We start from the raw sequence: 22,439 nt of genomic DNA, 5'->3' as shown, positions 1-22,439 counted from the left end.
ATAGAAGACAAAATCAGAAACTGTGAGTCAGTCCATGGTACCATTACAATATATCCAAATGTGATACTACGTTATTTACTGTCTTACCTTAGATTTGACCCCAAAGGGCTCAGCATCACATATTTATGCCTGGGGTACTGGTGCTGGCTGTCTACCATCAGATACCCTGACAAGTCCTTGACAGCTGGAAGTTTGCCTACATTGTCCACTGTTCTTTTCAAGATGTGCTACATAATCCATGGGGCCCAGTACAAAATGAAAATGCAGGGGCCCTGTTAAAAACTATTAATTTTAAGATAACAACAGAGCATTAAACCAAGGGTGGGGACCTTCCAAGCACGGGGCCCTATGTATCAACATAGGTCATCCCCTAGGAAGTCAGCTGTCTCTCTTTCCAATGTCTAGAATATTGCAGGACACAAAGTAGGGGCTCAGTTGATACTTGAGGATATAGTAAATGAATTCATACTTCTGAGATCATTCTTTTCACTGTCTTTCACTACCATGGACCATGGATCACCCATAAGAACCTGGAGAGTCTTGTCAGAAGAGAGGAGAGGAGAGATTTGGAGGCTCTTCTGTTCTTTTAGTGGCATGCAAACACCAACATTAAATCCATGTTTTCACCACTAGATTTACCAGCAATAAAATCCACTGTATTAGAGCGAATGAACACATTTAACCATGGACCTCACTGATGCAAGAGGTTACATCCAGAAAGGTACAGTGTTTATTTGAGGTATTTTAGAGAAAAAGAAAACAACTGTGTAACTTTAAATAGCAGATTTTAAAAATCAAAAATCTGCCTAGAGGCTACCAACCATTGCCAGTTTAAATTTGCCATCTGCAGTGGGTTGCGTGGTGACTCCAAAAAAGATCTGTCCACATCTTAATCTCCCAAATCTGTCACTGTGACCTTATTTGGATAAAGGGTCTTTGCAGATATTATTAACTTAAGGATCTTGAAAAAGGGACATCATCTTGGATTATCAGAGTAGGACCTAAATCCAATAACAAGTGTCCTTTTGAGAGACTCACAAAAGACACACACAGAAGAGGAGGCTGCAGCGATGTGATCACAGACACAGAGATTGGAGTGATGTGGTCACCAGCCAGGAATGTCAGGACACTCACCAGAACCCTGGAAGAAGCAAGGACTGTATCCTTCCCTAGAGATGCCTTTGGTCCCAGCTGTATTTTGAACTTCTGGTCTCCAGAACCATGAGAGAATAAATTTCTGTTGTTTTAAGTCACCAAGTTTGTGGTAATTTGTTACAGCAGACTTAGGAAACTAACAGCATCTGTAATTAATAACACTCAGTAGAAGAAATGTTAAATAGTTAATAAGTACTTGGTAATGAATATATCCATAAGTGAAGACATCAGAGATAGCAGAATAGTAAGCATTAGTGTGTCAGGCATCCCATAAAACATCAGATATTTTTCTTTTTAAGTAAGAGGAAGTGTTTCACTTCTCACTGTGAAACATTAGGACATGTTCAATGCCACGTTCCAGAAGAATGGTAAAGTGTAACTTTAATGATGCCCACAGTCAGGCCATGGAATGTGAGAAGCACAGAAACGTATTCAGCATTTTGCCTTTGAGAGTATCAGCAATTATTTTCCTCCCAAGACATATTGAGAACACATATAATTAGGTCACTTGAGAAATTAAAGGAGGGCAAACAGCACTGACGACATAAATGTGGCTCTTACTGTCCACATCTATAAATAATCTAAAGCATAGCTCCTCCAGATGTCGTCCCACTGGACTACTCAAAAAAAAAAAAAAAAAAAAAAAAAAAAAAAACAGTTAAAGAGATGCTTTCAGTCCTCAGATTAAAATTTATATTTCTGGTTCATGCTAAAGCATCAGTAGTTTAGAAACAGATGTTTGTTGGATTATAATTCTCATATGCTTAGCCCCAGGAATGAGCACATTTAAAATGAGAAGCTATGGCCTTCCCTACTTCTAATTTTTTTTTTTTAATGTGAAAAGAACACCATGAAAAGACACTTTAAGTTACAACATCATAAATATGGGTTTATCTGGACGACCAGTAGGCCAGAATGACTGATGCTCACATAAAAATGAATTACATATTATGAATAACTTGCTAATATTTTCTTTTGAACACTGAATTACAGATAGAAAGGTAATCTGTTTTACATTTACTATGAAGTCATTTCAGCCAATTTATTGGTAATCTATGGTTTGTTTAAAAGCCCTTTCATGAGCAATTGCTTGCAGCTAATCTGTGATCATCCCATGAAAATTAGTAAACTTCTTTAAAAGATAATTTTTTGATTGCAAAAATGTTAGAAAGTGATAATCCAGCTCTTGCAGCTTTGAAAATAGGTGTTTTCCTGTCTCTCAGACCTTATGTTTAGCTAGAGTTCTTAAATTCATAAGAACTAGAGAACCCACCTTAAAAAAAAAAAAAAAAAAAAGGTTCTTTCCAAGGGGAATGTGCCACTGGCTGGGAGCTTTCTTCTCTGCTGTTGGTTATCTGTTTTACACCAATGAAAAGAAGATGCCAGACTACAATGGTAGAAACTGTCTTTCAGATTTTGTCCCTCTCTTATTTTTTTATATTAGTCATTCAAATTTTTCTTACATTTTCCAATTTCCTTGAAGATATGGAAAATATTGGTGGTTGGTGGATGGTTCAGCAGATCCCAACTGTCTTAGCAGATTATGAAATGAATTAGTGTCCCTCTGGGTTGGGAGTCACATATTTTCCAGCTATATTTGGGTCCCTATGCAGTTAGCTTCCCAAACTATGGCTGCTTCAAAGACTTTCCAGGATCTACCAAAAACTGACTGAAGTACATCAGTTAAACTGAATCTTTCGTTGTATAGCAGGTACTACTTTGAATTCAAATTGGGCTCTAGAATGCTCTAAAACAGTACATTGGAACTGAGCTGCTACTGATTTATGCTGATATTAAGATAAGTATTAAGATAACACATAACTTGACAATTTGTTTCCATCTTGCCTTTGGTTACTCTTGATTCATGTGCAACGCAGAATTGTCTACCCAGAACTTCCATGCTTCCTAGAAGAGGCAGTGGAGGATGGACAGTGGGAGTCATCCTCCCTCTTATCCCTATCTTGGCAGGACAATGACTTATGAATACAGCCAAGAGAGGAGACAGCTGGGTTGTGCTGGCTGTCCGATTTTACACCCACAAGGAATCTGTAACCCCTTCAACAAGGTGCAATGTGTCTACCCTCCACATATATCCTTCACTCTTTCCTCACGGGATTTCTTTACATCTTTGACATCCAGGTCTCCCTTTGAGATCATTTTCAAATGGATTTTATTCATATAAAAATCCACGCGTGTAGGGAGAGGGGGAGTTCAGAGGCCCAGCATCCCTTGGGTGTGCTGCTATCCAAGATACCCCCACTGCCCGCCTCACACACAGCATCTGGACAGCTATAGATTGCCACACCTCTTATTTTTCACACTTCACCACTTGTTCAGTTTAATAGAATCTGAGTAAAAAAGACAGTTTTTCATAGAACCTTAAATATAACATATGCAGAAGTTTAAGGATTCTGTATAGCCATAGTTCCTTGAAAATTGACTCTATCTAAATTTACCCAGAGAGATAATCATCAGCCTGTTTCTCATCGGTCAAACTATTAACGTGTGTCCCAACCTCAACTACTGACCCTTTAGTCTTCAACTTGAGTACAGCAGCTGCCAGCAGTGTGGTCTGAGATCTGCATTTTTAGGGCTGCTGTAGGCTTTGGAATTCAAGGGTTGATTTGTGAACCAGCTGCTTCATACGCACCTAGCTTCAAGAAACAGAATTAGCCTCAAGGCAAAGTAAGGAAACATGTTTGGATTATAATTACTCATTTTGACCTTTAAAATCTTAAAGGAACACTGTAGGAAGAGAAGCAACTAAAGGTTCATCCAATGCCTTGGACCCTGAAGGAGCTGGTACTGTTATGCAAATAAGAATTGTGAAAACCATCTGTGAATGGGAACCATAGTGAATGGGATAAGGCTGATAAACCCTCTTGGAGATGCAGAGAAGGACCAAACCTTTGTGGGCTTTTGATGGCCTGAGCCAAAAGAGAAAAAGAAAAAAAATACAAGAAAACAAAAACAGCCAAAAGCCAGATATTTCTTTAGGCTTTATCTGTACAAACTAATTATTTGAAAGATAAAAGAAACAACCACCATGCAGGGTCACAGGTGGCGTTTAGTACAGTGAGATCACCAGATGTCCACTGGTAAAGCCCTCTTTGGGCTTTAGGAACAGGCTCAAATGACCACACAGATCCCCTCTGATTGGCTCTGAAAATTGGTGCAGAGAGTTCTCTGAGGACCCCAGCATGCAGAGGAAGATGGGTGGCTCACGAGGCCATGCCACTCAACTGGCATGCTGAGATAATGGGCTAAATAAATCCTCTTCCTTCAATGACTCACCCCAGGTGGGCACACCACAATGTGTGAGGGCAGAGAGGTTTAAAAATTTTAAATGGAGGAGCTGGCGGTTTTATGGTCACTATGGTTACTAACATTCTAACCTAAGCCAGGTTCAGATAATGGTAATGGTGAGGGGTTTTTTTTTCCCCCCATCTTTTTTGTTTGTTTTTGAGACAGGGTCTCATTCTGTTGCCCAGGCTGGAGTGCAGTGATGTGATCTCAGCTCACTGCAACCCTCACCTCCGAGATTCAAGCGATTCTCCTGCCTCAACCTCCTGAGTAGCTGGTATTACAGGCATGTGCCAACAAAGCACAACTAATTTTTGTATTTTTAGTAGAGATGGGGTCTCACCATGTTGGCCAGGCTGGTCTCAAACTCCTGACCTCATGTGATCCACCCACCTGGGCTTCCCAAAGTGCTGGGATTACAGGCATGAGCCACTGTGCCTGGCCTAGTTTTACATCTTATTTAGACACTTCTGCTGGTTAAGAGGCTGGAACTGGAATAGATTGTCAAGAGACCCACATTTTTCAGAAGCTGAGCAGGTGGCACCACTAGATGGTGTATTTTCAGCAGAATTCCTCTTATGGATGTTAATGTGTCCCAGGAGCACTTCAGTGGTTGTCATCATGTTAATGAACACATACGAGCATTTTTAGGCGCTGGCTTCCTGCAGACACATTTCCAGAAAGCTGAGGCCAAGAAGAGTCATTTTGTGTTTTTCTGTTGAGAAGAAAAGATTATTAATCCCTCTTTGATGATTGATTGATTCTGAAAATGCGTGTGACTGATACGTGCTTAGGATATTTGTTCTCCGGACATCTAGAGTATTTACTCTCTAAAGTTAAACCAGTGGTTTAACAACCACTCCACAATTTTTCCTCATTTTCAAGATTAGCTGAGATCTCTTCCTTCACTTACAACCATGTAGATAAGAAATATATTTAAAATTTCTTAAAATATAGCCATAGAGAATATGACCTATCAGATATTTATGAAATTTAAATTAAAATGTGGCAAATAATTTATCTATTCCCACTACACCCTCCACCCGCACCCTGCCCCAGGAACCTACTGTATAACTTACGAATTACTGCTCATATCATGGAGAATTTTTCTAACATTTCAGATACTCAGATTTTCATTCTTTCAGAACTTAACAGCATTGTCTGGCCCCCTAAAGTGAAAAATGCTTCTCTCTGTGAAGGCAATTGAAAGAGACACTGCTGTAATTGATATGTCAATTTAAGTGGTCCAGGCTAATATTTTCACAAGGACTTGAATATAACAAGTAATGAAGATCTTTAAGAGGCTCACTATGGTTATAATTTTGAATTGCTACAGAGTTATGTAATCTTTACCCACATTCAATTCCTATCTTGAGGAAACATAATAGAAATTTTACGCATATCTATTTTTACTAGTGGCTAACTCAGAAAAGGAAGAGTTCCTACCTGTGGTCATATCTTGGGGATAATGATGCCAACTGCCTGTCCTTTTCTAGACAGCATTTTGTTTTTTGCTTTGGGGTTTTTTAATTGGTTTTCACAATTTTCTAAATCTAGAATTACATACTATAGTGTGTAATTACCTAAACCCATGTGTTATGTATTACAGAATGCTTTTAATAATTTAAAATATAGAATAGCACATCATGTGAAAGTGTTAGGATTTACACTGTTTTGTTACTCTTGTCTTGAAGTAACCACTTGTTTATTTGACCAAGAAAATACAACACTTAGCTAAAAGAAAACAAATATTAACTCAAATGTATTCTCCCGTTAACTCAGTCTTATGAAGGAAATCTATTTGTGCTCATGAACACTAACCAGTGAACATTATTTAAACACAAAACCAAGTCAGGATATGTCAATATCTAGTGTGCCTTTTTATTTCCCTGAAATCAGATCCCCCAAAGAACTATTGCAAATCCCCAAATCAAGGAAAATGATAACCCCTCATAGAATTTCCAGGTCTTGATAACCCCCTCACTGTGTTTATTGATGAGTCTATTATTGTTTAGGAAATCTCCTTGACACCTTGTGGTGTGTGTATTAAATTCTATTCCCTATAGTTTAAGGACGAATCTAACCAGAACACACACCCGGCAGCTTTAGAGAATATGATATTCACTCAGCAAGAAAACCACTTCCTATCAAGCAGCCTCCTGATAATGTTTAATGAAGATGATTTTTCACTGCTGACATGTCTACGTCTGTTCTCAAGTACTCCTGCTGTTTCTCATTAAGGACACTTTAATATGGAGCTACTCTGAAACCAAGTGGGTCCTTGCTTTTGGTGACCATTAACAAAAGACATGCTTTAGCAGTGTCTGAATTCTATGTCATTGGGAACATACTTTGCACTGGCCTCAAGCGAGTCAATAATTACATGTTAAAAATCTACATGTTATAAAAAATAATTCACTAATAGTGTTCAAAAAGGCCCCCGAAAATCACATATGTGAAAAAGCTATCTTTACTTGGGAATTTATTTACTTGGGAATATCTTTACTTGGGAATACTCAGAACTGAAGCTTAACAAAATTAATTACCATGTAGGTTTAAATTTCTCACAAATTTTCACCTGGATTTTAAAGTCAGTGAAACCATTTCACAAGGAAATGACATATTGTCACCTGTTCCAGCATTATTTTACTGTTTGCTGTAGCTCTGAACTGCTTTCCAGTAGAACTAGTTCAAGATAATTAAAGAGATGACACAAACCATTTCACTAAGGGAGTAGACTCCTGTTTTGAATATAGCAAGAATCATGTCAATTTACAGTAAATCATGATGACTTCAGTTGAATTATGAATATTTCACTTTATGCAGTTAATGCTCTAGAACAATTAAATGAAATTATCTTTCAGTGTTTTTTTCTGAAAAAATGAATTAATTTTCCTTTCAACAAAAGGAAGTACTGGCTTCCATTTGACATTCCAAGTGACAGTGCAGACTCAGCTTGCTCCTCTATAAATCTCTACGAGAATTTATTTTCTTTCTTTTTTCCCATTGGCCTAAATTTTGCCTCTTAGCTGTATCAATATCATGCCTTGCTAATCAGGTCCTGATTAGATGGAGATCTTCAGAAACATACATTGATCCAAGGAGCTGATTAAAATGTATACTAAATTGGAGGAAAACGAATAGATGAAATACAGAAGATATGAAAACACTTAGAAGTGACTTTCTATTAAATTTATTTCACCAGTACAAATGTTAATCTCTAGAAAGCTTGAGCTAAAAAATTGAAATTAGGCCTAAAAAAGTAAAAATATATTAAAAATAATAAAATTACTATTAATTATAATGTGAACAGCTTTTATATTCCGTGCCTGGATATCTCATGAACATATTGATTTATTTCTAATACTGAGCCTTCCTACATTTAAAAAGTGATGTACAAAAGGTAATTAGGTTTAAGGAATTACTTAGCAGTTTTATAAAGTCTTGAATTGGCTGATCTAGGATCCAGAGGCATCATTGCTTTTCTGTTTCTTTGCATCCTATTTGACAGATAGTTGCTGCAATAATGGCAATTACCGGCATTGTCATGATGGCGTATGCAGATAATTTCCACGCCGATTCCATCGTAGGAGTGGCATTTGCAGTGGGCTCAGCCTCTACATCTGCTTTATATAAGGTATGTTGTGCACTTTCTTTTGTAAGCAACTGTCACTCATAACTTAGACTTGAGTACTCAAGTAAGAAAGTAGGATGAAAACACTGATTAAAAAGAAAATAGATGTGTTGAAATAATAGTAAGTAAATTAAGTACTCGTTATGTGATGGGTACCTGCCTGAAAATTTTGCCTGTGTTAATACAACCTTATGAGGCATAAATATTTATTTCCACTTTCCAGGTGAGGAAACTGAGGCTTTGAAAGATTAAATAACTTGCCTCAAATCATGATAGAACTAAGACTTAAACTCTGGACTAGCCCACTTCTAAGCCCATGTGCTATGCCCTAATCCCTCATTTATCAGGCAGTTATAGCAGGAACATTAGAAAGTCATCTTCTCTCCCTATGTTTCTTTAATTTAATTATCTATGGTCATTATTTTAACTCAAAAGAGATGTTAGAAATAAGCTATCACTAGAGAGCTGTTTGGCACATATTACCCCCATGCCACAGGAGCTCATGTTACTAGCAAAATGAAGAACCTCTTTTTTTTTTCTCTGATGGATGCTCTAAGTTGGCTGTATGTACCCACCCTTTTTTTCTCCACTGGAGTTCCCTGTCATCAAAGAAAATTCTATTCAGAGTCATTGCACCTGACTTCAGAAGTGAGAACTAAGAGAGCAGATCTAAAAGGTCATTCCCCAAAGCTCTACTTTTAAAAGTCAACTTTCTGGATATATTAAAGAACGGTTCCAATTTCACCTCTCTTGGTGTTTCAATGAGAAAACACTCTCCGAAAGGCAGCAAATACCCTTTTCATCCCTCCTGGAAGCCTTTTCTGATTATTAAGCAACACTGTGGCTCAGAGGGCATGAAGTCTATTTCCATATTGACATTTCTCGGCCCATTGATTCTGTGTGACAAGCTTGACAAATGCTCACTCAACGGCCATTAGCGTCTCACTTGCTCCCCAAGTGAGATTCACGAAGATGTCTGATGTGACCGAAGACTACCATGCGCTCAAATTCTTTTGATTAAGTCTTCCAGCAGAAAAAAATAATTAGTTCAGTTGAAATTAGAAACAGTACCTGGGATCGCTCTATGACCAGAATGGCTCTCTTGCAGAGGGATTTCCCCTGACCAGGTTACAGAATGTATTCATTCTGAGAGTGCTAATATTTGCTGACATGTACCAAATCCTATCTGCACCGTAATGTAATTCCAGGCAGAAGAGATCTGCCTCACTCCATGTTGTTACAGGATTAGTATAGGGAGTGGTGGGCTTAAGAAGCTAAGAAATATGGACTCTACACTTGGCTTTCTCCCTAACCTGTTGTGGGATTTTATCTTAGCTATTTGCTTCTCCTTGCCATCTTCCTCTGCACACAGGTTTATAATATATAAAAACTGTTTTTTAATCTGGGGAACAAGCACCATATTTGTGAAGTCATTTTAAGCTCACAAAGAAAATTGCTTATAAATCCAAGGCATAAATACTATTTCTCTCAACATGATGACAGGGTCTCTCCATCCAATTTACTTTTCAGTATCTATCAAAATCAGGATAAAACAAATCCCATGCTTTAAGGTAAGGATTAATGGCAGTCAGTCCTAGAAGATTTTTCTGGGCTTGTCTGGACTCTTATTTATCATTTTCCTGATACCCATCAGTGATGGTGGCACTAAACACAATGTACAGTACCCAGCAGTTTTCAGCACCATAAGAAATTCATTCTATGACATTTGCAATTTCATATGAAGGCTACAGAGTATTTTAATTCCTTATCTCAACAGCCCATCTAGTGCTGTAAAGATGTCAGGGCAAGAAGAAATGGAGAATAAACTCTGGGCCAGTTAGCTCACAGTACAGAATAATAAGACTTACCTTTCTGTTCTAGCTAAGTCTCTGTGTGGCTGTAGAGTTTTTTTTCTCATTCCAGGTCTTGTTTAAAATGTTTCTTGGAAGTGCCAACTTTGGGGAAGCCGCACACTTTGTCTCCACCTTGGGTTTCTTCAATTTGATCTTCATCTCCTTCACCCCAGTCATCTTGTATTTCACCAAGGTGGAGCACTGGTCCTCTTTTGCAGCTCTGCCGTGGGGCTGTCTCTGTGGGATGGCAGGGCTGTGGCTGGGTAAGTGGCCTCGGGTTTTGCCTTCCATTCCCTTTATCACTCAATCTTTCTTTGGCTAGTTAGATTATCATCATAGGATTATTTTCTTGGGTAACTCTGTGCTCTAGTTCCCAAACGTATGTTGTTCAACGTCATTGGTCATGTTTAGCAGGTTCTTTGCAAGCTGCTGGTTGATTAGGTTCAAGCTATCCAACTAGTATGCCTCCCATGAGTTAAGGTGTGCAATGGAGGCCCAAGCCTCTCTGTATACCACTGGCCTTCAATCCATTCTTCTTCTTCAGCCTCATTCGTTCTTTCTAATGCACTGTATCACGTTATAATGTCCATGTGTGCCATGGTGTGTTGAGCAGAGGTTAGGGAGTAGATGGTGCATTCAAAGAACTCAGAGTGGTTCAAACTGGTGGGAGCACTGAGTTCAGAAGGAAAGAAGGGAGGGAGGGAAGGAGATGCTATTTAAGAAGGAAGCAGGTTGGGAAGAGCCTGGAAAGCCATTTTGAGGTGTTTGGATTTAAAGTTCACTTAATAATCTTTAAGCAGGTTGGTGATAGGCTCATATCTGCATATGAAACAGCTCACTCTGGCTGAGAATGGAGGATGGATTTGTGATAGGAAGACATTGCCAGTAAAGAGACAGCAGCATGCACTGGGCTTGGTGATCCTGGCTGGGTAGACAGTGCCTAGTTAATGGCCAAGAAAAAATCACCTGGAGTCTTTGTAATGTCTTCACTGCCAGCTTCCTATAACTCTGAGGCTGGCTGCCTCACCTGAGCTCCGGGATCCGACTTTTAAGCTGTGCTGCTGTTGTCACTTGACGTGAGAGGAGCCTGTAAAATAACAAAGTTGCTCTTCTCCCACCAAAGCAGTCAAAAAACAGCAACAACCCAATGACTTGGTGTTTGTTTACTCAGAATCAAATCCTTTTCATGCCGCTCCCATTTCCACACGCCACTCGGAGGTCAACTCCCTCTGCCCACTCCTCATTTTCCCACAATACTCGGCCTGCAGAACATCCATCAACTCTCAACTGACCTTCTTTATTGAGGTGATATAATTTGAAATAGTAGCAGCACTGCAATTCCTGGGAGCAAAATGTTCTTATTTTCATCCCTGCAAGAGTATTGATTGGGTCATCTTTTTCTATGCTGGCTCAGTCCCTCAGACTCAGGGGAGGTCTTAGACAGAAAACACTCAAGAGAAGGATCAAATATTAATAGTTGGTCCCTTGAGTTCTACTTTTTGACGCCAAAATTATATGGTTAGCACCTCTCATAACCTCTACTAAGTTGAGTAGAAATCAATAGCGATATTTCCGTAAGACCAAAACATCCTCATTAAAAGCACCTAGATTATTTTCTGGCCAAAAACAACATAAAAGGGAACAATCCTAATTAAAATTTTAATGACCTTTAGCCTCCTCGTTGCACACATGATTTCCACCTTGCTGCAAAGTAGCCCTCCACCAACATATACTCCTTGGCATATCCAATACATGCTTCTAAGCAAGCCTGCAGAGGCTGGATGCCACCTGTGCTAGCTAAACACTGGCATTCGCCACCAAGCAGTATGAGCTCCACACTCCATTGGCTGCAGTGCTAAGCAGCACTGCAGCTGCTCCACCAGGCCCACCCCGGTGCACTGCAGAGCTCACTGTGCTGAAGTTGTGCTGTGACCATTGAGGAGATAGCCTCCCTCCTGGCTGTTACACACCCCAGGATCTTACGGTCTTCAGTGCTCCTATTCCTAAGTGTTTATTGCCATCCCTCTTTTCTCCATAGAAATCAGACATGATCTGGCTGAGGCTAGGCTGACACAGGTCTGAGAGATACACATCAATCTGCACCCTGAACTACCCCACATCTCCTATAGTTATGGTTTCCTGTTTGCTTACGTTTACTTTGCCTCACTCCTCTCAGGCTGACCTATCTTTTCGGAAATGCGTTAGCCCAAATGCAAGTCAGCCTCCTCCATTCACCTAGCATGTCTGAATTGCACTTAAACTCAGGCTAGGTCCCATACTACGGAGTTCAGCAGAGCCTGTGCTGTATTTCATAAATTCCTGGTTTGTAAGAATTTGCCATATTGGACTCCCTAAGTCTGAAGAGAGTGTCAAAGTGCTGGAATATTCATTCATGTTGCAGCTTTGTCAGGAGTGAAGAGCGGTTATTAGCCTCGGAAGACCCTCTGCCTTGCTTGCCAGTACTATTGTATGAACAATAAAAAGGAGACCAAGTCTAGTAAAAGTCAAACTCACTGTTTCTAACTACCAAGCACAAGTGACCCAGTGGGCCTAAAGCGGGAATTACAGATGACAATAGAAGAACATACATCATCCTAATTGGAATGGTTCTAGAACTTTTTTTGGTTCTACAGAGATATAGGCAACATGCTTGCCTCATTGTCACGGAGATAGCACTCATCTCTCTATCCCCTGAAACAAACATTTGAGTGGATTCTATTAGAATAATGTTTTGTAATTTATAATTTTTTTCTTTTTGAAAATGTGTTTTTGATAAGTTTTAAAGTGGATAAATGATTATTGTAACTAATTTTATATTTAACCAAAGAGGTCCAAAAGGTATTCATTGAAGAGCATGAAGCTACACCTTCAACTGGTTCTGTGGATCTGCCCTCTGATTATCTGTACACAAATCAGGATATGGAGACAGTCTCTGGAATTCAGTGAATTACATTAAACCCACCCTTGTTTGCCCACATGATGCTGACCTCCAGAGAGAGGGGATAAAACAGCATAGGTTATCATTGGATAGACCTTCCTTTAGGCAGTAACACTGGAGCCATTTAATGTCCAGGAATGTGGCACAAAATAGCATAGCAATAAAGAGATGAGGCGCCATCTTCAATCAATCACCTGCTTTTAACCTCTGGCTGGCCCCAACCTACCTTTATAGTGCTAATAAGCAGTGCTGTGACTCAATTATTTTACCTCTTTGTATTTGCTCCATATGCCTTTTGCCAGCCTATTGGCAAGATTCAGGTAAACAGAGTGGCAGAGGAGGAAAGAAAAAAATGACTAATTCAGGTAGAATACACATGCATCCATCTCCAAAATTAGAGGATCAAAGGTATAGACAGTTTAAATGGCACATGTAGCAAAGACATTGATTTGTTTACTTTGAGAAGAAAAAAGTCCAGCATATTATTTCTCCTTCATCTTGTATTTCCTCCTCTATTTTACAGCCTTCAACATCCTGGTGAATGTTGGGGTGGTGCTGACATACCCAATCCTAATCTCCATTGGGACAGTGCTCAGCGTTCCTGGAAATGCAGGTACAGGTACCATGTGACATGTGCAGATCCTGGCCACTACAAGTCTCTTGTTTGTGTTTGTTCTGTGTCCTGAGTTGTTCCTTCTAGAAATTGTGAATTATGTTCCTTGCCTGGGAAGATGTTTTTAAATATCGTGAAGGTGGCAGACAACAGAATAACTATGCAGCAGATTTAAAATTTGCAGCTAAAAAACACTGTTTTTACTTGGTTGTGCTTTTAGAATTAAATACCAAATGTATCATTTGGGTTTCATGTAATCTCCCTGACAACCTAATTTTGTGGTATTTTTAGAGAAAGTCCTATGGAAACAAAAGGCATCCCAGCATAGGACTTTCAAGTAACCATCACTAATGAAAGTGTAGAGGATGTACATGGGGTTGGCTTCTCCTCAGACAATCCATGGGGAGCCACAGAAGGCTCTCCTGGGGCAGAGCAGGTGGCCCTCTGGAATAGATATAAGGAAAAAACAATTTTATTCACCTCAGGGACAAGAGAAGCTATTTTTCCAGGATAATATTTCTAGAGAAACCTGCCAGTGAAACAAGAAATACAAATGGATTATCTGGATGATTGTATAGTCCTTTTAACTTTAAAATTTTATAATTTCAAGTCTTGAGCAGCCATTTTTCTGTCCTCCACGACAATCAGCAAATGTTTATTGAACATTTGTCATGTGATCAGGACTGCAAAAAAGAAAAAAAATTACATTACTATTCTCTTAAGATGTTTATGACTGAATTTGTAAAAGAAGGCCAACCTACATGAAACAACTGGGAACTCTACAAAATAATTTATTATTAAATGCCAAATTGTGTGAGACAGACTCCAGCAGCTATAAGATATTCAGAGGAAAGAAATATCTAAGTGGAGTTGTCAAGGAAGTTCATTCATTCATCTGACAAATAATTTCTGAGCAATTAGTGTACACCAGGAACTTTCCTAACACTAGGAAAGGTCCTGAATAAGGCACAGTCTCTGCCCTCAGGACCATGTAGCATTGAGAGGGAGACAAAAAGAAAAAAATTGAGTAATTACAACATAGAATTGCTTTAATAGAGGCACGTGCTGAATGCTGCAAGGGCGCGTAGGAGGAGCATCCAAAAGGCTTCCTGCGAGAAGCCTAAGGGGAGAGATCTAAGGAGAGGTTTAGCTGGATGAAGTGAGATATGAGGAGTGAAGGGTAGCTCGTGCAAAAAGAACAGCACATGTGTGGCCAACAACTCCACTGCTGACTGTATACCCCAAAAAAGTGAAAACAGATTTTAAAAATCCTCATACACAAATGTTCATAGTAGCCCTATTCCCAACAGCAAAATGGTAGAGAAGCCTAAATGTCCATCAGCAGTTGAATGAATAACCAAATTATGATGCAATGAAATATTATTCAGCCATAAGAAGGAATGAGGTGCTGACACATGCTGCAATATGGATGGACCTCAAAAATATTTTGCTAAGTGAAAGAAGCCAGTCACAAAAGGACAGAGGATGTGACTCCATTTATATAAAATAACTAGAATAGGCAAACCTAGAGGGGGAAAAAAAGTAGATTGGTGGTTGCTGAGGGCTGGGGAGTGGAGGTAAGAAGCTGAGGAGTTAATAGGTATGGGCTTTTATTTTGAAGTGATGGAGATATTTGGGGGCCAGAGAGAGGTGGTGGCTGCATCATATTGTGAATATACTAAGTGCCACTAAGTCCACTTTAAAATGGTTAATTTTATATTACATGAATCTCACCTCAATTAAATTTTTAAAAGAACAGCCTGCACAAGTCTGAGACACTAACAAGTTTGGCTCATTTAAAAAATCTCCAATGGTTCAATGAAACTGGAGAAAGGTAAAGGGGTACAGAGGAAAAGTACTGAGAGAAAACTGGGGAGGTAAGTAAGTCAGATTACATGGAATTTGAGCTAAGCCTTGAAAGATAAGCATGATTTAGAGACAGGCGATGGAAAGCAAACCTAGCAATGTGGAAAAAGGAAACACTAACTTGGAAGAATAAAGATGACTCTTGGAAATCTCTAGAAGTAACACAGACTTTGGTGACTTGTTTTCAAAGCTTAGAAACAGGCATATGCAATGCACGACTTGATTTTTCTTTCCTAGCTGTGGATCTCCTAAAGCAGGAGGTGATATTCAATGTCGTCCGCCTGGCTGCTACCATCACCATCTGCATTGGGTTTCTGCTCATGCTGTTGCCTGAAGAATGGGATGAAATCACCCTGAGGTTCATCAACAGCCTGAAGGAAAAGAAGAGTGAGGAGCATGTGGATGATGTGACTGATCCCAGCGTACACCTGCGAGGCAGAGGCAGAGCCAATGGGACAGTGTCTATACCACTGGCTTAGAGAGGGACACATTTTGAATGCACGTGTATGTATATTCTGTGAATATAACAAAATTTTCTCACTACCTGTACACTCAAATGACAGTATTAACTCTGAATTTGGATAAATCATAAGTGAAATAATGCCAACAATAAAAGTTTACATTTATATGCTTATCAAGGAATTGGTGTAAATAATCATAATAGTTTTTTTATTAAAACACATTTGTCCTTGTTCTGTTTTCTGATTTTTTAAAAGTTCCCCTCCCCCGACTCACAACATTTCCTGAAACTATAAGAGTCAATTAAATTATGGACTTATTTTTTTCTCAACTGAAACTTATTCCTACTCAATCAAAAAAAGTTGTCTAAGAGAATAACACATGAAAATAATACATACTTGAAAGCTGGGGAAATGTATTACAGATTTAAACAGAGCATTTTCTATATGTAAAACCCACAGTAGAAACAATGAGAAGTAAAAATGTAGAATACCCATCTGTACTTTTGATGAGCTTAGAATGGTTTGGAGGATAAGACAGTTCACAAATATCTTTACTATGAGGTAGACATTTGAAAATGGCACAGTGGATATGGACAGGAATGAGCTATCCTGAAAGAGTTGTTTATATTTGCTTTCACTTCTTCAACTCCCATTCACTTTTCAGCCCACTGCAATGCACCTTCTGCCCTCATCAGTTCTCTGGAAGTGCTTTCCCCGATGATCAACCTCTCTCTTGACCACTCCTTTTTCCTAAATACTCTCTCTTTGCTTGAATCCCACTACTTTCTTTTGGTTCTATTTCTACCTCCCTGGTTGCTTACCTTGGCTTTTTTTCCTAGGCTGATCTTATCACCATCAGGGTTCTCTAAGTTTAGACCTTGACCTTCTTAGCATCTCATTCCATACTCTCTCCCTTGGGGAACTCCTCTACTCCCATGGCTTCAACTGTCATCCATATGGTGATGACATCAAAATCTTAATCTCCAGCCTAGATTTGTCCTTTGAGCTTTAGCTCTGACTCTTCAGATGTCTTCTGCAGCTCACTTGGACGCCTCCTTGTATACCTCAAATATAGCAAAAACAAAATTGAATTTATCATCACTCCTCCCCAGACCTGTTCCTTTCCTCTGCCTGTTCCCTGTCTATGTTAATGATACCATTATTCACTAGCTGCCTAAGCCGGAGATCAACCTCACCTCTGCCTTCTCATCCTGCACATCTGTTTAGATATTGTTCCATATTGTTTAATATGTCCTATTGACTCTATTTCTTAAAATTTATTGAGTCCATATACTTCTCTCCTATTCTACCCATCCAAGGCCCCCATCATCTCTTGCTCTGCTTAATCCAATACTTTCTTCACTGATATCTCTAATTCCTAGACTTGCCTCTCTGTAATTTCTTATGTGACCTATAGAGTGACTTTTCTAACACATAGATTTAATCATTCTTCTCCCTTATATAAAATGCTTCAGTGTGATCTTATTATCCTCAGGATAAGGTCCAAACACCTTGGTATGTCATTCAAAGTTCCTCATTGGCCCCTGCCAGGCTCTAGAGCAGCAATGTCTAGTAGAACTCTCTGTGATTATGGAAATATTTCATATCTGTGTGGTCCAATATAGTAGCCACAAGTGGCTACGGAGCAGATTCAATGTGGCTAGTACAATTGAGGAACTGCATTTCTATTTGCATTTAATTTTCATTCTCTCAAATAGCCAAATGTACAGTCAGACTCACACCAGTAATTCCAGTGCTTTGGGAAGCCATTGCAGGAGGATCACTTGAGGCCAGGAGCTCAAGACTGCAGTGAGCTATGATTGTGGCACTGAATTCCAGCCAAGTTGTCCAGGCAACAGGACAAGACCCTATCTCTAAAATAAATAAGTAGCCAAATATGGCTCTTGGCTACTACACTGGACAGCACAGCTCTAGAGCCTCATTCTACCATACTACCCTTTGTGGCCTTCTGAAATCTCTATGCTTCGATGACACTATACTTCTCTCCACAGGCTGAATCAAGCCACATTCTCTTTCTTGTTCCCTCTCTCTCCCCCTGCCACCACTGGAAAGCCTTTATCTAGGCTTCATGACATTATTTATTGCTATTTTTCTGGGAAGTCTTTTCTTAGCCCCCATGCTGTACAACGTGGCTTCTTTGGCAGTCTCTGCTTACTCCCGCTGAGTGCTGATCACCCTCCATGGTGGTTGCTGATCTACTGGTCTGAGTTACCAGTAGACCATGAGCTGCTTGAGAACAGGGGCTGTGTGGCATTCATCACCGTGTTCCTAGTGCCTAGCACTTCTAGACACATGGTAAATGAATGAACGGGTGGCTTTACACTGGAGATATGGCCCCTGACCCAAACTGTATTAGCTCAGTCTTAGTTAAGGACAGGCATTCTTATAGATGAGACTGGTTAAAGGAAGGACTGAAAGGAGCTAGATGTATCACAGCCTTTCTCATGTTTCCATAAAACACCAATATGCTGAACTGATAAACTTCTTCCCTAAGAGGCTGGGTAGAGCATCTAGCAAGTTAAGATATTCTGCACTCTGTGGGAAATCTAGTACAAGAAGCCTAGCCTTTGTGGCATCTACTTTGCTATTTGTTTTTATTCGAGTGTCCCTAGAAGTGTTGCTGAGACAATCACAAGGTAAGACAACTCAGAATATCACAGAATATCACTGTCTGGGCATCATGGTAAATGAAAACCTTAATGTGTCAGGCCTTTGATTTCTCTGTCATTTTTTTAAAAGGCAATGTCAGTCTCCTGGCATAGATAGATAACATGATATTAACTAAAATAATAACAATGGTATAGTTTAAGCTTTATGAAAAATGAGATAAAGTCAATGAAATATGTTATTAGTAATTACGAATTAATTCATTATCAAAGTAGAGTAGTTTTGACTATTAGTTTTGACTATTTAAATGCCATATTGGTGCAAACATTACACTTGCCTTGTTTTTAAATGGCTGTTAAATCGTAGTAATCACTGCTAACCCACTCTAGCATCTTGCCATTACTTAACATGACATTTAAAATTGCACTTTGACATCTTTAAGAAAAGAGTTGTTTTGTTCTTTTTGATGATTCATTTTGAAAAATGGAGTCAGCTACCCTGGAAAGCACTAATTCGGCCTATGACTGATCATGGTAATTAGCTCAGTCTATATTAAGACAACACTTTCATTATGGCATTCATTCATTTATTCATTCAAAAATTATTAACTTCAAACCTCTGACTTTGAAGTAGGGTAGTGTGTTAAACTGTTACCAATTGGCTCTTGCTGGCCTCTAGAGTAGCACTCTCTGATAGAACTTTCTGTGCTCATAGAAATGTTCTCTGTGCTGTGGGGAGGGATACAAAAGTGTATAGAAATGATCCCTGCTTCAAAGAGCCTGCAACCTTTATAGGTAAGCTGTCACCCTGACAATTAAAACAACTCAGAAGTTTATTTAAATCAGCTTTGGGAATGTGAGATAGTCCCTTTAATTCAGGTAAAGTAGTCATGAATAAAGATAATAATACCTTTCCTTGTTATTGCTCATGGTCATTATGAGAATCAGGATAATGTAGGTCAGTCACCGGTAAATATGGTTGTGCCTCTTATGTGCCTATGTTGTGCCTTAGATGAGCCACATTCAGTCAGGTATGAAGAATAATTAAGGGAGGAAGACAAAGACCCTGCGCTAGTGGGTGGGAGTACCGTGTTAAGGTTACCGTTATCCTGCCTCTTTATCCACACCTTTTCCCTTCCCAAGTCCAGGAAGCGATGGCTTCTGTAGGTTCCTGAGTGGCCAGCACAGTCCAGGGACGAAGAGCACCATGCTTCAACCTTGACTCTGTACTTCTTAGAGATGGAACTTTGGCAAATGACTAACCTCTCTCTGCCCCTCACTTTCATTAGCAGCAAAATGAGGATATTAGTGTCATTTGGGATTGTTGAAAAAATAAAATGAAATACCATGTGTGAGATCTGAATGCACAGCCAGACAGGCCAGAAGCAGTAACTGTTGTCAGAATTTCCTCCACTGCTCACCTCCCTGGAGGTCCTCATCTAGAACTTTCACCTACAGATTTGGCCCTTAGGCCTGTCTTTTTGGTCAACTTATTTCACAGCCCTGTGCCCCAGCAAAGTCACAAAGCCTGGTGCCAAGCAGGGAATTTTACCCAAAATAAACGAGAGAGACAAAAGAAGCCTGGCACGAGGAATGCTCCAAGGAATGAAAAAAGGATATGCCTTTTCCATCTGCCTGGTTCCCCTGGGTACTCTGCATCATGGCATTCTTGCCCAGTCAGTGGAACTAATTGCCTGACAAAAAGACAGACTAGCAACTTGGGCTCTGAAATTAAAATCACTTCAACCACGTCCTGATCTCTTCACAAACAGATTATAGGCAAATCAATTTTGCTCATCCAGGCTTTGCATGCCTGTTAATTTTGTGCAGGCGCTTTGTCAAGATTCACCAGAGGACAAATGATTTGGAGGACAATGTAAGAGATAAAAGCATGAAGAGTATAACCGGCCAAGCATTAGAATATTTCTGATATTTAAGTACAAATCCTCTTTCTTACTTATCCATAAACCCCTGTCGCAAATACAAAGAACACCTAGCACAGGCCAGGCCGGTTAATCTGGCAGGCTAGAACAAGAAGTCTCTATTCATCCTAATTATTTTCATTCTTTTTTTTTCTTTTTTCCTCCACATCTGTAGCAATTGTAGGTGAAGTAAGAACAGGGAGAGTGTAGGGGGTAACAGTGTGGGGGTGCTAGCACTGAGACCCCAGAGGCAGGAGGAGAAGCATCACGCTTCAATGCTCTCATTGACCAGGACGTTCCACATGTGTTCCACAAAAGCAAAGGCTACTTTATTGTTGTTTGCTGGAGACAGGAGCATTATATCCTTCTGGAGCCTGAGGGATCTTAAGAGCAAGAAATCTTTACCAGAGCTCCAAGAACGGGCTTCAGGGGCTGTCCCAAGAACCCCCTGACAGAGTTTATCAAATACTGTGAACTTCATCGCTTTACTCTGGAGGAATAAAGTCTGAGAATGCAGAGGCTCTAAAACCCCACTATCCTACACGTAAGCCACCAGCCACATGTGGCTATTGAAATGTGGCCAGTACAAATGAAGATGTGTTGTGTCAAACACCAAAATTTGACGGCTTAGTATGAAAAAAGCTATTGTATTAATAGCTCCATATTTATTACATACTGAAATTAGAATGTTTTGGATATGTTGGGTTAAATAAAATGTATTATAAAATCATTTTAACATGTTTCTTTTTAGCTTTTAATGTAACTACTAGAAAATTTTTAATTAATATATAAGTGGCTTGCATTTGTGGCTCAAATTATATATGGGACAGCACCGCTGTAACAGGTTAAGAATCACTTGCTTGGAGGACGTCCTTAGTCCATTTAGGCTGCTATAACAAAACAGCTTAGACTGGGTGGCTTCAAAAGACAAACATTTACTTCTCACAGTACTGGAGGCTGGGAAATACAGGATCAAGGAGCTGGGAGATTTGGTGTCTGTTGAGGACCTGCTTCCTGGCTCTTAGAAGGCCCCTTCTGGATGTGGCCTCACATGACAGAAGGGGTGAATAAGCTCCTTTAAGTCTCTTTTTAAAAAGTACTAATCACATTCATGAGAGCGGGCTCTCGTAACCTTATCACCTCTCAGAAGGCCCACCTCTTAATACCATCACCTTGGGGGTTAAAATTTTAACATATAAATTTTGGAAAAACACAGACATTCAGACCACAGCAAAGGGATAGAGAACAGTGAAAGAAATTTGGGAGGACAAACCAGCTTTGGAAAGAGACAATTATTCGGTCAGATTCTGTCAGTCAAGACAAAATATACTGAGTATTGCTTATGTCAGGCAAGCAAGAACTGCCAGCAAGGAGAGCAAAGAAATAGAGACAAGGACAGCATTTTAAAATTGCAACCAATTGGAAAACTTTGTGAAGAGCTGGAAAAATAAGTGAGTTGAAATGGGCAAGGAACTTTCATCTGATACCAGCTCTTATTGATGCAGAAGTGATAGCATCTGCTTTGAATGCTGGAAAGTCAAAAGACTGATGAGAATTCAAGTGGAAAGAAAGGCATTATTTTGGAAAAGACCACTTATAATTTTAGATGTTGTAATTAACTTGCGGAAAAAGCTAGATTGTATTTTTCAGAAAGTAATAGAATTGCCTACTCTTATGGCATTAAACAGCAAGTAATAAAGGTGAAAATCAGGAATTTATTAAACAGTTTCTGACATTAATAAGACAGGATAGATTTGGCTGATTGATAATATAAATAACTCTCATCAATGGTTAGAAGAAATTCCCCAAGATAGAACAGTGTCCAGGGACAGGTTAGTTAACTAGCCATCAGGAATATTCATAAGATGGTATCTACCCAGGAGAAGTTACCAATGTTTTGGATCTGGTCCCCGCCACTGTGGGGCCAGAAACTAAGTCTTGTCAATGTTTTAAAAACTACCCCAGTGATTTTCAAATTGTGGTTCCTTAATCAGCAGCATCAGCAGCATCTGGGAATTTCATATAAATGCAAATTTTTCAGGTTCATCCCAGACCTAGTGAAGCAGA

General features: G+C 39.5%; 1 protein-coding gene and 1 long non-coding RNA gene across 5 annotated transcripts in view; one reads left to right on the top strand and one right to left on the bottom strand.

The window, feature by feature from the left end:
- The window catches only part of SLC35F4 (solute carrier family 35 member F4), a 300,118-nt gene extending 284,083 nt beyond the window's left edge, over window positions 1-16,035 (top strand). Inside the window, exons 5-8 of the mRNA XM_007986795.3 lie at window positions 7,970-8,095; window positions 10,016-10,208; window positions 13,407-13,496; window positions 15,600-16,035. Of these exons, the coding sequence (XP_007984986.1) occupies window positions 7,970-8,095; window positions 10,016-10,208; window positions 13,407-13,496; window positions 15,600-15,841 (651 nt within the window). The 3' untranslated portion in view covers window positions 15,842-16,035. The remainder of the gene's footprint in view (window positions 1-7,969; window positions 8,096-10,015; window positions 10,209-13,406; window positions 13,497-15,599) is intronic.
- Window positions 1-22,439, bottom strand: part of LOC103229070 (uncharacterized) — a 50,305-nt gene that overhangs the window by 4,968 nt on the left and 22,898 nt on the right. For 2 of the 4 annotated variants that reach the window (XR_005235372.2, XR_005235370.2), the window contains exons 1-4: window positions 9,961-14,485; window positions 5,538-5,649; window positions 4,976-5,173; window positions 1,135-1,301 (exon numbers count right to left, since the gene is read on the bottom strand). This is a non-coding gene — a long non-coding RNA (uncharacterized lncRNA). Of the gene's footprint in view, window positions 1-1,134; window positions 1,302-4,975; window positions 5,174-5,537; window positions 5,650-7,995; window positions 8,097-9,960; window positions 14,486-22,439 lie in introns of those variants that run through there. The other 2 variants (XR_012090969.1, XR_012090970.1) reach the window with 2 other exon arrangements.

The sequence above is a fragment of the Chlorocebus sabaeus genome, chromosome 24 (genome assembly GCF_047675955.1).
Source record: "Chlorocebus sabaeus isolate Y175 chromosome 24, mChlSab1.0.hap1, whole genome shotgun sequence".
Taxonomy (NCBI): Eukaryota; Metazoa; Chordata; class Mammalia; order Primates; family Cercopithecidae; genus Chlorocebus; species Chlorocebus sabaeus.
This window is presented reverse-complemented; position numbering and strand designations above follow the sequence as displayed.